The 15,895-nt window shown below is 33.8% G+C and overlaps 1 protein-coding gene across 1 annotated transcript; it reads left to right on the top strand.

Moving 5' to 3' along the window:
* The first annotated feature begins 2,561 nt into the window (after positions 1-2,561).
* On the top strand, positions 2,562-8,169 carry LOC138329964 (transcription cofactor vestigial-like protein 2). Its single transcript, XM_069277278.1, has 4 exons — positions 2,562-2,784; positions 4,000-4,282; positions 6,466-6,876; positions 7,223-8,169. Exons 1-4 carry the CDS (start codon positions 2,707-2,709, stop codon positions 7,267-7,269), a joined length of 819 nt encoding a protein of 272 aa, XP_069133379.1. The 5' UTR covers positions 2,562-2,706; the 3' UTR covers positions 7,270-8,169.
* The last annotated feature ends 7,726 nt before the right edge of the window (positions 8,170-15,895 follow it).

Raw genomic sequence — 15,895 nt, 5'->3', positions numbered from 1 at the left:
ACATGATATTGATAAAAACAATATACTATTATAAGTAAAAGTTGAAAATAAAATTGAAAGATTTACTAAAGCAAATATTAGTTTGACAACTGCTAAGTTATATGTGTCATACATTATTTATGTAATATCCATTATGATTGAAAGTAAAGCATTGTATTGTTCTCATAAGTAATAAGAATGGGAAGATTTACTGAAAGGTGCTATGGTTTGACAATTACAAGTTATATGTGCCATAATTGTCATACTGACAAATCATGATGACGAACAATGAAAAGCAATGCACTGTATCATTGATAATACAGTTTTGTGAAAATAATGAATTTAACATGCCATAATTTCCATACTGACAAATTTGAAGACCTTTTAATAAATGTCACTAGGCATAAAAAGTTTTCAATATTTTTGAGAATTTCCATATTTACAATGTAATGGGACGTAATTTTACAAGGATAAAAAAGCATTCACATTCAAGAGAAAGCAAGAGGTGATTTTTTGGACAGTTGTGTTGCATGAGTCTTTAAGGTATCATGTACATATATTCATTAAATTAGAAAATGGATATTGATGCGTTAAATCAACATAGAATATATCAGTATTTTAGTTTAACAAAGTCATTTTTTGAAATACATATTGACATGAAATCAGTTCAGAAAAATAAGTATCGATTTCAAAACAATTCTTACTTGCTAAAAAGAAAATTTAAATAAAGATGATAATAATATCAGTAATATCAGGGCATGTTGGTCAAATGTTACAGCAATGTTGACCATATAAACACATACAAATTATCAACATTATAAATTCGATACAACACTCATAGGGCTGGGTCACATATCTATAATGATTAAAGCGTTTCTTGAAAACAATTAAATCTGGTTATAAAAAGAAATAATTCGTTACATATTTGATGACATTCACATTGAAAAAAATGACAAGCCATATTACCAGCAATATAAAGGGAGGATATTAACTCTACAAGGTGTCTGCTGCCATTTACACAAGTTTCCACTCAACAAATCAACTTATAATATAGCATTATTCGGGTAAACAAAACTATATGTTATTGTGTTGACCACCATGTTTGTTTATAGATCTGTATAAACAGATTTACGTGATATAGTGGTGGGGCTGTACTGCTGTATCCCATGAGAACGTAGGACAGTGATAATTCATACCAGACCTAGCCCTGTAACTGATACTACCCCCTCCCTACACCTCTACTCCTCCCTTCCCATACAACACGCCAGTCAGTGCAGTAAATTACAATTATAACCAAACGTACCCCCAGGAGCTTGACCGCAATCAAGCCAAAGGCATATATCTTACCAACTGGACTCTTGTTTTAAATTTTTCATCAGATCTCGAAAATATCTTAAATAATTATGTTGATTTATTTTATTTTTGACAAAACGGAAATTTCGTAAGAGTGGTCATAATAGTTAGTTTTGTACATTTACCTTTTTTTCAGAAAATAAGAAATTTCTTTTTCCAATCCTGAAAGATCATAAAGAATCATCAATAGGGAGGGGCAGGGGGACCGGTGAGGGGGGGGGGGGTGGAGGGGGGAACCGGGCAGTCACTCCACAAGTACGTGTTAGGGGCTTCACAGAAACTTTACGCCTGTGTCGTAATTATTAATTAAGAAGAGCGTTAATTGATATGATACTGGTTTCATACGGAAGGCAAAATCAGCTGAATCGGACGTGCCGTATTTGATTAGCACATGTCTTACCATATTTAGACATTTGTAATATCAATGTGCAGTATTTATAAACATGTGCATAGTAACGGTTGAAGTCAACGCCAATTAGGAATTACTTAAGATTATTTTGTAAAGATGTTGACCTCTAATATATATATACATATATAAACCACTTTGAAATACGTTTTATAAGCAATATATGAATTATATACAACAATAAAATAAGTTGTTTATACCTGAAGTTCTAGCTGTGATAAATGCATCTCTACCATTCGTATGTGATTACCCCGGGTGATGTTTAGTTTACAAGTTACATTTATATTTGTGATCGGTACATATTTACACCTGCTTGCTTCCTACACCTGTTGTTTACACCTGCATTAATTACACATGAATACACGTGGTATTTGCACCTGAATTAATAACTCTTGAACACTCATGAAATTTACAGCCAAATTAATTACACATGAACACATGTGAGTTTAAACATGTGCTATGTTTGTAGTTTTGATATTTATATTTGGACTTTTCATATTTGCACCTGAATTGTTTACATTTGATCACATGTGATATTTATACTTTACACCTGAAATGTTTACATCTGAAACGTCAACACTTGTGAATTTTACACTAGTGATTATAACATACGGGATGCTATAAACACAGGTACATTGACATAACTCTCAACCCCATCGTACATTGGGAAGTGATGCGACAATAACGCACGATCGTTATCTGCAACTGATGCTGAGAAGATGTGGGCGCGGCCTGCACATACATCAGCACTCCTGATTGGACCAGCGCGTGTCAGATTTATGCAAATCTCCCGCGCGGGTGGCTCGCGTGCACATTTTGACATGTAGCTTATCGGATTTCGACAAATGAGAAAGATACTTGAATAATTCCGTTACCTCTGAAGACTTGAAAGAAAAACACAGGTTATGCGCTATAGAATGGAAGAAACTCTACGAGAATGTATTTCTGAATAACTTGGAACTGTCGGAATGACTAACTGTGGTGATATGATGTATCCGCTATACCCTCCATACTTTCCACATAAAACATCCTCCAATGACATATCCGTAAGTATGCATGCACGTTTTAAATATTTTCATTATAAAGATTTTTTTTTCATTTGAAATTGATTTTCTTTCTTGTTTCCGTTTCCATGCAAAGCACGCGCCAATTGAAATAGTTTAAAAAGAATCTCGGAATTCCTGATGGCATAGTTGTGTTTCTGATCACATAGTTCCGCTCTCTGAACAAACATACCGGTCGGTCCGCGCGAGTAGGGCAACATAGGCCATGATTCGTAAAACGTTTGCGGTAAATATTTTCTCCGATACCAACACCAATTCCCTGACATGTCTGAGATTTTACTTAGAAATTACGGTCATTTCTTTCCCCATTTCAGACGTTGTGCAAAAATAGTTGTCGATACCTAAACCAAATGTTCTATAGCTAAAACTGGTTTATAAGAGCCAATCGCCGATAGTGGTGACTGGTTCCTTAAAGTCAGGTCTACGATCCGTGTTTATTGAAAGTTTATTTCGTGTGGTATCTGTTCTTGATCTTGTGGCCATTTGTTCTCGGACTTTACATGGATTATTACTTTCTCCTAGCGGAATCTGATATTGATATTTATTTATTTTGTTCATTTTACAAATATGATCCAACGACAAAAGTCATCTCTGGAATATAATTTCTAAATCAATGCTGGGATTCAATTTTGTTTAAAAAAATCATCATGGTCTTAATTTTTCTTGAGTGCCAAAATATTTTATTGTAGTAAGTAAGTAAATGATAGATATATTGATAAAGTAAACCTAATACCTAATTATTTTTTCTTTCAAAGTATATTTCGTATTTTGTGACACTGCAACAGGATTAGTCTTCAACAGTTTTACTGATAACGTTACTTATTATTATTGGTGTTTTATTGTCTTGGTGTTTTTGACAATTGGGCAACAAGTCCGAGCGTTTAAAATCAATCGCCTGAAAATTATTTATTTTAATGTTGTGCGTGAATTTCATCTAGTGAGAAATTATTTTGCATAATGTTTATATATTTCCATGTTCAGACAAGCACATACTTAGTATCTGATTTGACGAAAATCGGCGAAATGCAAGAACACATTTTCTGAAACAGAGAGTACAAAAGCTAATAATTTGAATCTATGTTGTGTATGTTGAATTTTATTGAATATTGAAAATTTGAATTACATTAAATATACTTTTTTTCATTGCAAATAATCTTTACAAAAATAAACACTTTTTGTGATATTTTTCCTTTACAGAAATACGGTTCTGCAGGCAGTGTGCCGGTGTACGACCACACGAGCACGCCCTACCCATCTCTCCCCGAGTCTGTGAACCCTAACGTTTCTAGGAATGCTGATGTCGGGAACGTCGACATGGAAAGTCAACCGAAGGCGTCTCAGTACGTCAATCCGAATTGTGTATTGTTAAATTATTTTACTGGAGACACATCAACTGTCGTGGACGAACATTTCTCACGGGCTCTTAGCCAGCCCAGCAGTTTTACCGCCGACCGGGGTACGACGTCACTCCGAAAAACAGGTAAGGTCTCATTCTTCTATATTTCATATACATGTATCTAATGAGTGACACAGTATGTGTTCTGTTGTTGGTAAAAATATGCGAAAAAATGTTGATATATAATGACATAGAAAAGTGGAGAATGATAATACCATTTTATTTTTTCCTTATCTAAACTATCCACATGGGAATGTCAATTTTCTAATGTAACATTGAATTTTTTTATGCCATTACACAAGTCACATAACGTTACTAAATCTGAAAATATTGCGTAATTATAATCAGTAAATTTTATTTTACTTAGCTAAACTTACGAAGTAAAATCTGTGAAATAATATATGAAAATATACGAAAACAATTTTCATGCAAAAATATTTTAATGTAATGCATTAATGTATTAATATTGACATTATATACAATGTAACTTAAATTTCGCAATCGTTGTACTACGTGTATTCTTGCTTTTGTCCTGGCGTTGCGATGATATTTTCCCTGGAATGGTTTCCCCTCTTATATATAATCATACATGTACCTGATAAAGAATAGTTGATTGATAATACGGCGTTTTACAATTTTTCGCATACTTAAAGAAATAAAGATAAGAGATGTAAATGTTATCAAATAAATCAACGAATTTATTGTTGTAAGTTTCACGCGCTGAAGTACCATATAGGATATATGTCTATATCAGGGAGCACGTGCGGGAGAGTCCCCTTCACAATCAGACGACGGTAGACGATGTTACATTATATTTTAACTTATCCGTTTCAATTTCAATGGGAGTTTTCAGAGAACTTAAGACTTATGGCATCGTATTTGTCAATTATCACCCCCGATAGGATTAATGATCAACAGCTGATAAACTTTACCCCGGCACCGCGGCATGACATGGCTCCCTGGGGCCTAACAACATTCGATCCCCACCTCACGTCACTGAGCAGGGTTGCAGGGGCTGCTAGCAACAAGTTTGGGAAATAAATATCCGACACGACCCGACTTGTCTCCGATTCTAAACTTTCATTAAAACTCATGGGTGGTTTACTACATTAAATATTTACCGAAGTTAACACTGTATAATATTGTATAAAATAAATGCAAATTACTGTTGACCATTTAACGATTGTCCTTATTTGGTTTCACTTGCAATAAGAAAAAATGACAAGATTTGCCACCTATACTGTCACACTTTTGCATCAAAATACACCGATATCTTTTTATATCCATATGATAGTTAAAAAGAAAAAAAATACACGTTGAAACCTATGTTTGATGAAAATAAATGGACCTATTACCAAAATTCATTTTCAAAAGTCATTCATTTATTTAAATTACATTAGTTGGTGTTTCTAAATATACCGCTATCTCTGTTTTCACAGATGGAACTTACTACAGGCCCAAACAAAATAAAGAATTTATGAGAATCACTTGATCAACACTATATTTTGAAATATTCATTAATAAAAAAAGAGTTTATCACTGAACACAAAAAGTATAGATTGAACCGATGATTACAAAAATATCCGGAATATCTGGAATATTTAGGAGAAAAAACCTAAATGTATCAGATTAAAGATTTACATCATAAAACATTTAAAGACATAAAAAAATTAATTGATTTGAAAGCCATAACACGATATAGAATAAACAAAACTAATTTCATATGGATAAAACTAGCTTAAAATCTGATATATTTTATAAATTGACGTTACATTTAACATAGCCCAGACTGAGAACGTTTCCAATTCGCATTGTGATGTGATTGGAGTTTGTTAAAGTGAACAGTCGGGCAAGGATGCCTAAAGTCGGTAAAAATGGTGTGAATGTAACCAGTATAATTTCTTATGAAATAGAAAAATAAAATCTCTCGTCAAAATCTGTCTGCGTACGAAGAAATTAATTTAAAGTATAGGAATCCTAAAACGTCCTCCCGTCTGACTATGTCCGTGGTTACATTTCCACGCAGCCTTGCTTTCAATGCTTTCAACTTTTCTTTATTTCAATGGTCAGAACTGGGAAACGCAAGCATAACTTGACCGTCGTATTAACATGTGAGAACTTTTGGAAGGCCAATGAACGCATTTAGACTGATTTTCTTTGCCCGACTAGGATCTATTCACTTTAAATATGTTTTGTTCAATTAAGTTATACATGCACATAAAGAAATACGGGAGATATAAATCAATTCCATTTATTTATTTTTACAGACAAGCCCCTGATGTGTCACCGGAAGTTACCTCCATCATTCTGGAACAGCGCGTACCGTCCCCCCGCCAACACCAATCCCCTGGGACCCTCCGGGAGCGGACTGGACTACTCCCGGGACACGTATTTTAGTCCCTCGTGGTACTCTCTACAGAACAACTGGCCGTACCGACTGCCCTCTCACGGACACTCGGAGCTCGGGCAGAGTCTCTCCTACTCTTCCCTGGACACCTCCAGTAAACTCAGTAACCCGTACCAATCTCTCGTGTTTCCCTCTAGTTATGATTCCAGACCTTCCAAATTTGACTTTTCCAAAAACATGGACCCACTCAGTGGATCTAGTGGCTATTACGGACTGTCCCGGTTAGGGATGGATTTCCCTCCCAAAGGCAATATCGAAAGTACTGTTTCTGGTAAGTAATCATACGCTTTATACTAATTATTATATTTCTTGTTTTCTTCCTTTGTAAACTGCTCATGTCATTTACATAAATAGAATTTCCTGAGTTTTAGTTTGGAAATATTTTTGTTGAGTAGATGCCAATAACTATATTATCGGTGTTTTTCTTTAATTATTGCTAATGTTTCCTGATGTAATCCTTTCAAACTAAACCAAAGTTACATTGCGTGGTTTGGAAACATCTTCCATAGAAACAATTATATTTTGTGCATTTTATTTTGTTAATGCGTTCTGCCACGTTTCTTTATGGACAAATGATGTTGTAATAGTAATCTAACTTCCCTATTGTATTCTTGCAGGTCTTGAGTACCAGCTCCAATCAGCACGACGAGAACTATGTTGGTGACGTCACTCCAACGTCAAAGACAAACTTCCGGTGTAAAGTGCGCATGAAACGTGTGACGTTGATCGTATGTGGGTCTTTCTTGGTGTAAAATTATGATAATATCCATCCGAGTGTGACTCCACCATGTTCACGTGCAGTGACAGATCGTGGTCCTAACAGGGACTTGACAGGCGTGTCCACTGTTGGTTAACATGGAACCATGTTTCATTTGCGAGGATTACTGGTCACGTGACTATGGATTCAATGCGAGGATTTCTGATCACATGACTAATGACTTGCACAAGGACTCTACTCGTGAGAAAAACTTGTCGTGTGACTTTGGGTCCGTACCAGGATTTACTATATTAGTGATGTGACTGGTTAGAGAACTCATTTTCCGTTTTTGAGAGGACGGAGTCAAATGGTTCTGAAAGACAATGTTAACATAAAACAAAGACGATATGTGATGCTAAATTTAGATATTGGCAATCGTGCCCTGGTGTTTACGCAATCGAAGACACTGGTAAACAACGTCAAATCTCGTATTATCTAAGACTCAAACAAGCAAGAATAGTTCTATGTTTGGCATTAAGATATGCGTTCGGTTAATATATGAAAAAACCACTGAACTAATGGTAAACTAAGTAATATATGCATTCCTCACTTCATTCAATCCATTCATTTAAACAATGTTTGTTAATAATTTTATATCGACAGTATCTTTTTATTCATTTATATTAATACATAAAGTTTTATTAGATATTGAACCAATGTAACCAATCTGTCTTGCACAAACGGTTTGCTAAAGTGGTCTTTTTTAAGATCTGATTGTTGGGCAATAGCCCACAAAGTGTTTGACGATTTCCCCGTAAAGATGGAATGTGGTTATATCAAATCAATAAAATTGCAATGTTAAACCTATTTCAGAAAGCTGTTGTAGATCAACTGATACCAATTATCTTTAATATTTTAAACTCTTTTATACGTTCATACTTTGTTTACAACAAGTAGTCGTTCAATAGTTAAAATCAATGTTGAACAAAAACAAAATGAATTGCTAATTAAAAATGATTAACAATGCAAAGTAAGAGCATTTTTCTATGACAACTGAGGAAGCTAAATGTTGGTGACGTCACAGATATGAGAAGTGGCCCCCGCCCAGAATACGTAGTGTCAAGTAAGGACAGTAAGATCCAACAAATATACTGTCTTTGACGCGTCTTTCTCAAAAAGACATGTAAAATTCCAGGAATGGAGCGGAAGCTTTTATACTGATCACAAAGTCCTCTTTGATTTCTTAAGTTTCGGTCGGTTCCCCTGCAGATAAAACAACCAATATAGGGTTTGATGAATTTGAATCGCTGCTCTAAGCATTCCTTTATAACATTACAGGAACTGTGAAATGGTCTCAAAATAGTAAGGATACACGTAAGAAATGCACCAGTGATCTTTTTACACACAAATTCCATTTTTTTATAAAACGATTCGGAAATTTGGCACAAAATGACTATAAATGAATACAGGTTCATGGATAACTGTGTTGAGTGGGCGATAGCTAAGGTACCCGACATTCTCCCGATACAGAAGCTCTTTGAACCGTGTTCGAAAGTTCGAACTAAACAAACACTCTAAGACAGGTAGGTAGTGCCATGTTTCAGACGGTTTCTTGTCTGAATTCTAGGATTATTTTCTCGTTCATCAAATGTTTATTCCGTCCTAAAACATGGGTTGGTTGATTTGTCCCGATATTAAGGCTTGACAATCCATTCAGATATCTTGTCAAAGCTACGTGATTTAGTTATGAACATTGGTGTACATATTTTTCAATATGACAATCTTAAAAGATGTTTCAGTTGTAAATATGTTTTCTTGTGGAAATGTAAAATATCATTTTGGTAGACTTTATTGTATATTTTAAGTGAATCAGAGAGTGTGGATGGTGTGAACAAAGAATAAAAATTAAAAACATACATAAGTATTTTGTTGTTTATTTCAAACTATATCTTGACAACAAAAGTTCATTACACTTACTTGATGTGCCTGCTATTCGATTTCCGACTACCTGTATGGAAATATAGGCTAAACTATCTAGAGTTACAATCAAGGAGGAAACATATAACTATGGCAACGGTCACTGACCACACTGGCAGTAAGGAGCTGGCGTCATATCGTAGACGGGAATATTGTAATGTCGAAGATGATCACCATTGCTCAAGGTTTTCATCAACACCTTTCTCTTTATATTTTGCGTTAACTATGGGTTGAACCAAGGATGGTATTAGGAACGTTGCTTGTCCACATACATTTCGAGGGAATGTTGAATTGACCTTGTTTTGCATTGTAGTTGAGGTATAGACCTATTAGTGTATTATGTCATCATGAGCAAATGTTGTATTCTATTTGTGTAGTTCTCTTCAGCAACACGACTAACATACTTCATAAAGTAATATTTTTCTTGCTTTGAAGCACTTTTTAAAATAGAAAAATAATCGCAAAATGCTTTTTGCAGTTATGTTTGACTCAGTTGGATACAGAATATTGGAAGAATTCCTTTATCAGCTGAGAGGGTTTTAATTAGTGTATAACTGATGTCGTTTTAATGATTACAGAAGCTGACATCACATATTATTATTGCACATTGAACGCGTGCATGTTTTAATAATTAGGATAAAATAAGAACGAAGCAGAAATTTCATTTCATAATTTTCAGTTTCAATTTTGTATTAGAATGACAATTTTGCATGCTTGCTATGATGAAATTGATAGTGTTTGCATTCAGGTGTTTTGAATAACGATTTCAATTAAGCATTGATGCTACTATTTTTTTAACTTCATAGGAGTATGAAAAAAATTTGTTTGCAAACTGTGTGAATCCACGTGGCGGATTTTCACAAAAGTTATAATTAATTTTTCAGACTACTTGATAATATAAAGTGTGTTTAAACGTATGATTCTTTTGATTTTCCATGAATTATTTTTTTCTAAATCAATACGCAACGTCGACGTCTCTATTGTGACGTCATGATTACGTCGGATTTTTGCGCCATTCTCGGATTTGTTCTTCATAGTATATAAAGAAAAAGAATTTGCCAATCAGAGAGTTGGATTAAGAATGAAAAAAAAATGTAACTATTGTTAAATACACTATAGGTGTATCCCTTTGTCCAGGAGTCATTTATCAGATATATACAAAGGAAAGGGACAGGCCTTTAAAACGTAGATTTAATTTTTCTTACTAAATTCAGGTGAAGAACAAACATGAAGCTAAACAATATCTAAAAACTTCCAAATAAAGAAGTTGCAAATGCCCGAATATAGTTTTTTTTTTGTAATATTATAGAAACAGTACAGAATCATTATTCGTCTAATCTTTGCCATTAATTGATACTTCAGCAGGCGTCTTAAATGATCCTAAAATAAATCTAAAAACGGAAGTAAACATATCTAAAAACAAAAAACAAAAAAATGAAACAAGGTCCATATCTTATTTATTAAAATACCATCTGCAGTATTTTTTTCTTGACCATGGTCTGGTGCAAATTAAAGCAGTCTACCAGCTATAGGATTGAGTCAGGACAGTCATGCTAAGATCCTATCTCTATATAAACGATAACTGTATTGTTGGCTATACTTAAAAGTCTTTGAATAGATAATAGGTATAAAATCAATTGTATTGTACATATCACTAAACAATAAATACATGAAAAGCTTAAATGAGATAAAAAATACATATTGGTGAAAAACATTTTATATAATATAGTTATTTTATAAACTTTATATAATACCTATATTGTATAAAAATATTTTTCATCAATATATTTTTGTATATTTCAAAGATATAAAGTTATATCTTTGTTCATGTATGAAGCATTTAATTTAAAATATGCACTTCGTATTATTTCTGTTTATAACTTATGATTCCATTACACATACATAATTTTCTCAACCATGAAATCCGTCAAGCTGTGTGCTATGTAGTGTCAGCATAGTGAGGGACATTATCACTGAACCGTGACATTTAAATACCAATCCAATCACTGATATCAATTACTCAATCTTTTCTGGTCAGGATAAGAATGTCCAGTATTCAGTTAACACTAGAAACAAAAGTTGATTAAAATCGCGAGAAGAGCAGCCACCCCAACACACGATTAAGTTTTCACACTGACTACCGGAATTTGTCGTTTTCAAGATAATTCAGTGATAAAATGGTTGAGATATGGTCCCATTGGGAAATAAGAAAGTGTGCCGTTACTAATATACCCCGCGCTGTCAGGAAATAATAATTAGACAATCTTAACTGTCGTTAGGGACATGAACTGTCGTTTGGCGGGCATTAATTTGTCATGGACCACTTTCTCCACCTGTTCTCACAAGTAAAACGCTAACTTACCATCAACATTAAGTAAGACCCTGTAAACGAGGTGTTGGATTGTTCTATATCTAATCACTGTCATTCAAATAGCTATACATCCGAAAACATCGCAAGGATTCAAGGATGTTTTCTGGCGATTTTACAAGTCTAAATCAAATTCAATCAAATTGATACGTAATTGCTAAAGATTAAGAGAAAGGCAAAATTAAATTGGTAAAAAAGCAACGTACTTTTCTATATGTTCTATTTATCCTGCATAATTTATGCAATGTCCTATGTTCGTATTTATAAAAATTATTTCATCAACATTTTCAATTTTAACCACGATATTTTAGTTTCCGCGAAAACATATAGCATATATCTTATATATATGGAAATTAATTTAGTCACTCGTGCTTTAAAATACTAAAGTTTCCACCTAACACAATGAAAAATAGACCAATATTCATCAAGATACCAGTTATTTTCTATTCGTTTCATTTTACTTCTCTATCCTAGGTCTAGACTATGCCTTCTGATACCAGTGTATCTACATAATGTATTTCAATATGCCGCGATATCTACTTACTCCTTGTGATACTAAACAGTGGGGTGCAAATGTCGAAGAAAATTAACATAAATATCAAAATGCAATCTATTTATTCTACTAAAAGTAAAAATGAAAAAAAATATAAAGATATCCCACTAAAACGATATTTTCAGTGTAAATGCTGCGGTCAATATTGAGTGAAAATATAAAAAACTGATATTTCTACTCGGGTTGAAAATACCACATATATTTTCACCGTAAAACCTTATATGACACAGTGAAAAATGTAATAAACGGTTGTTCTAGCTCCGCAAAAATGATTGGGAAGTTGCCATACCTTGAAATGACGACGACTTGTTGTGTCAGAGATATAATAAGGTAGTCCAGGACAACATGTGTTTGATTTCTCGTTTTCATTAATGAAAACAATTGGGGCTACAAATAACTTTTCGAAATTGCGACAAAGTATCAAACTTGTTATTTACCACGGCTATTATAATCCAATGCCATATCTTGTTATAGCAACTTTATAAAGCAATAAAAAGCGAATATAATACAAAGTTGTATTAATACTCCTATACATTAATGTTGGTTAAAAGATAACCAATTTAATCTGAAAATCTGAAACTAGAAATAGGTATTCATAGTTTCTTTGTTCTATGAATTTAAACAGGAGAGAAAATTACTAGATCAAAATTCAGAAATTCTTCAGACTAATCGATGTTTCAAGTCGATATCGATTTAATGTTTTCTTACATGACTATCGATAACTGAAAATTGATAGTTGCTGGGAAAACTAAGAAAAAAATCTATAAAACTTGTATCTTTGAGAAAATATCATTTTAATTATGTTGTCTTTACAGTTTTTTTTTTTCTAGTCGACATTAATTTCACATGGGTTTTTTTGTTGCTTTGAAGATCTTGAAAATTTGATTCTATATTCATATAATTATTTCTTCATTTCAACATCGCAAAAAGCAAAACAAGGCAAAGTTGTTAGGTTTTTATGTGAAATTCTAAATATGTTAGTGATGTACTGTATAACGTTAAGATTGTTAAATTACATGTAGATGAGAGTTCGGAGAAAGTGTGTTAAATGGCTGTATCTAAGAAAGAGTGATGTATGTTTGAGGGAAAATCAAAAGTTAACAATGTCAATAAAGAAGAAAAGCAAATCTATTCAAATACAATGACTGTGGAAGCAATATAAATATTAGATCCGTTATGAGCTAAAGGTAGCTTGCACTAGATATTATACGGATTCTTACAGACCTGATATATCAGGACGTTAAGCGTGTGCCATTTCTGACACCGTTACGGGTTAATCCATGCACGATAAGTAAATATTCCCTGAACACCGATCAGATTAACACGCCCGGCCAATAACATCGTTTACAGTACACACGTAAGATGACATGCAGAAGTACTACTGGGTGAGGAACTAAGTGAATTACGACTAAACTCCCAAAGGTAATTAAAACTCGTTAATGAAAGCAAACTGTCAAAGGGTCAGAATGGTGTTGTCATTCATCTGTTTATCTAGGCAAAATGTTTTGGTCTGATACAAACCCCGTGCTGATTATGATTATTTTATCCAGAACTACATTACATTGTATTAATATTCCTTAGTAACTATTCCTCCATAAAGTGAATGTTAACAATATGTCATACATTTTCCAGTGCATTTTGCTTACGATGTCTTTAGCTTCAACGTTGGTGTTGGTATAGAATAAGGTAAGTACAATATCTCGTGTGACGAATTGGTGTTCAATTGCGTTTGCCTTTTGGTCTATGATATTATTGACAATTAAAAAACCTATACCCTAGAAGACGCTTTGGGATTTGCATCCTGGCCATACAAATCACTCATCATATAGGGATTGGATTTCGTTAGCGCCCCATATTGAATATATTCTTAGAGGAATTGCTCCATACAAGCTGGTTAACATAAAAACGAATCCAATCCCTATATTTACACTAACACAACTTTTTATTTATATTTTATGCAATAAAATGGTCATTTGAAAGTGACGTAATTATTCAATAAAAGTCGGTCAAAAGTGGGAGGAGCTTACTCAATTGAACAGCGAATGATGACGCTTCACGTAAAATAGAATTATTCATCCGCGACGACAAAAAAGTTCAATATTTTAGTGTAAAATATACATGACAAACAAAGTAAAGTTCAGAGATAATTTTATTTAATCAGATCAGAACTTTAAATATATATTCAATTTTGCTAAAAGTAAATATATAGCGTAATAACATAAAGATTTTGTACACGGCCACATGTGTGAACTCGGTGACCGTTATTGTGCAGCGAGGCGAAGCTGACGTACGCTTACACACTTGAGTTTGCCGAAGTTGTCAAAACACCGAATTTCAAGTAGCTCAATGTGTTTGAGATGTCGTCTGACTTGACGATATAACATCCTTGGGAGCCATGTGATTATATAATCTACGCTTAAATCCATATTGCCATCGATAGATGAAACAAATTCACTAGTGTTCGATGGATACAATGTATTTGTGGTGACGCGTAACTGTCAACACGTGGATTATTAGCGGTGCATGTTTTATAATACACATGATTAAATTCTCAAAGAACAAAGACAAGAGGATATGTTTATAACTGACCGATCGTAGGACGAACATAGGCACAGAGGTAATGTTTACATTTGACACCCATCATTTTTAACAAAAATGAAAGCACGTCCCCCCTGTCGGGATATTTTTCCGTTTCTTTATACAATTGTTAATTCAAAAATTGTTTGAATCATATATAAATATAAAACATATATATATTGATTACATTTTTCCAAAATTCTATGAAAAACAACAATATACACGTAATGTTGCGTCAAAATGTAAACAAAGCCATGTGTTTCTTTTTTTTAAATAGTCCTTTTACGTTGCACAGAACATTTTCATACGCAAGTTCAAAGTTCAATGTTACCATGCAGTTATGGTAAACAAAATCGGCTAGTATTAGCGTATAGCGACCAAGTGTAAATATAAGTATTTATAAGTAGTCTATTGTTGTATTTATCCTCTTTTCTCTATTTTCCCCCTTATTTTAGCGACAACAACTGATATCAATTATTCAACGCCAAGAATAAAAGCTCCGTCAACTTTAGGCTGCATTTTAATACATGAAAATCGGTGTTAAAAGTGCTGTTAATAAACCCAACAAAAATGTGTCCATTCGCGTTTGACACTTATATTGTTTATTGGGCTGTTAAAAATTCCTCACGTAGAATACAAATGTGGGCGTGAAACCGTTTTTCCATGGCAATGTTAATAAATTTGAATTCCACAATGTATGTTTTTAAATACCATATGTTATCATAAGTAGTAAAGTCACGAAAACAAAGGTGAGGTCAGGTTTTAATTAGATCAAAATAGCAAGTGGACGTTTAATGTTTAGACCTGCCATGTTGAATTTCTGTTGCTTGTCCCAGCCGATGGTATTCGCTACTTTCTCACCAATAATGCGTCCTGGTTCTGTAGACGTATATATACCTCTGTCGTTTGTATTACACAGCCTTTCAACGCGTCTTGCATTCTCCCACACGTTCGTAATATACGGGCACTACACCTCCCTTCATGGCATGATTTATCCTCTCGTAATCCCCCGGGGGTAACCCCAACCCCCTGCCGGAATGTCTCTCTCGCTGGATTCCTCTTCGAAAGTTTGTCATTCGCGGATAAGTGGAAATGTATAAATGACAGATTATACGGAC

This window comes from Argopecten irradians, chromosome 1 (genome assembly GCF_041381155.1).
Source record: "Argopecten irradians isolate NY chromosome 1, Ai_NY, whole genome shotgun sequence".
Taxonomy (NCBI): Eukaryota; Metazoa; Mollusca; class Bivalvia; order Pectinida; family Pectinidae; genus Argopecten; species Argopecten irradians.
This window is presented reverse-complemented; position numbering and strand designations above follow the sequence as displayed.

What these genes read in the sequence shown, in the direction of transcription:
- LOC138329964 (XM_069277278.1), top strand. Translation starts at nt 2,707, where the DNA reads ATGACTAACTGTGGTGATATGATGTATCCGCTATACCCTCCATACTTT. An exon ending in CATCCTCCAATGACATATCC is followed by an intron (nt 2,785 to 3,999) that starts GTAAGTATGCAT and finishes TTTCCTTTACAG; the next exon opens with AAATACGGTTCTGCAGGCAG. An exon ending in TATCGAAAGTACTGTTTCTG is followed by an intron (nt 6,877 to 7,222) that starts GTAAGTAATCAT and finishes GTATTCTTGCAG; the next exon opens with GTCTTGAGTACCAGCTCCAA.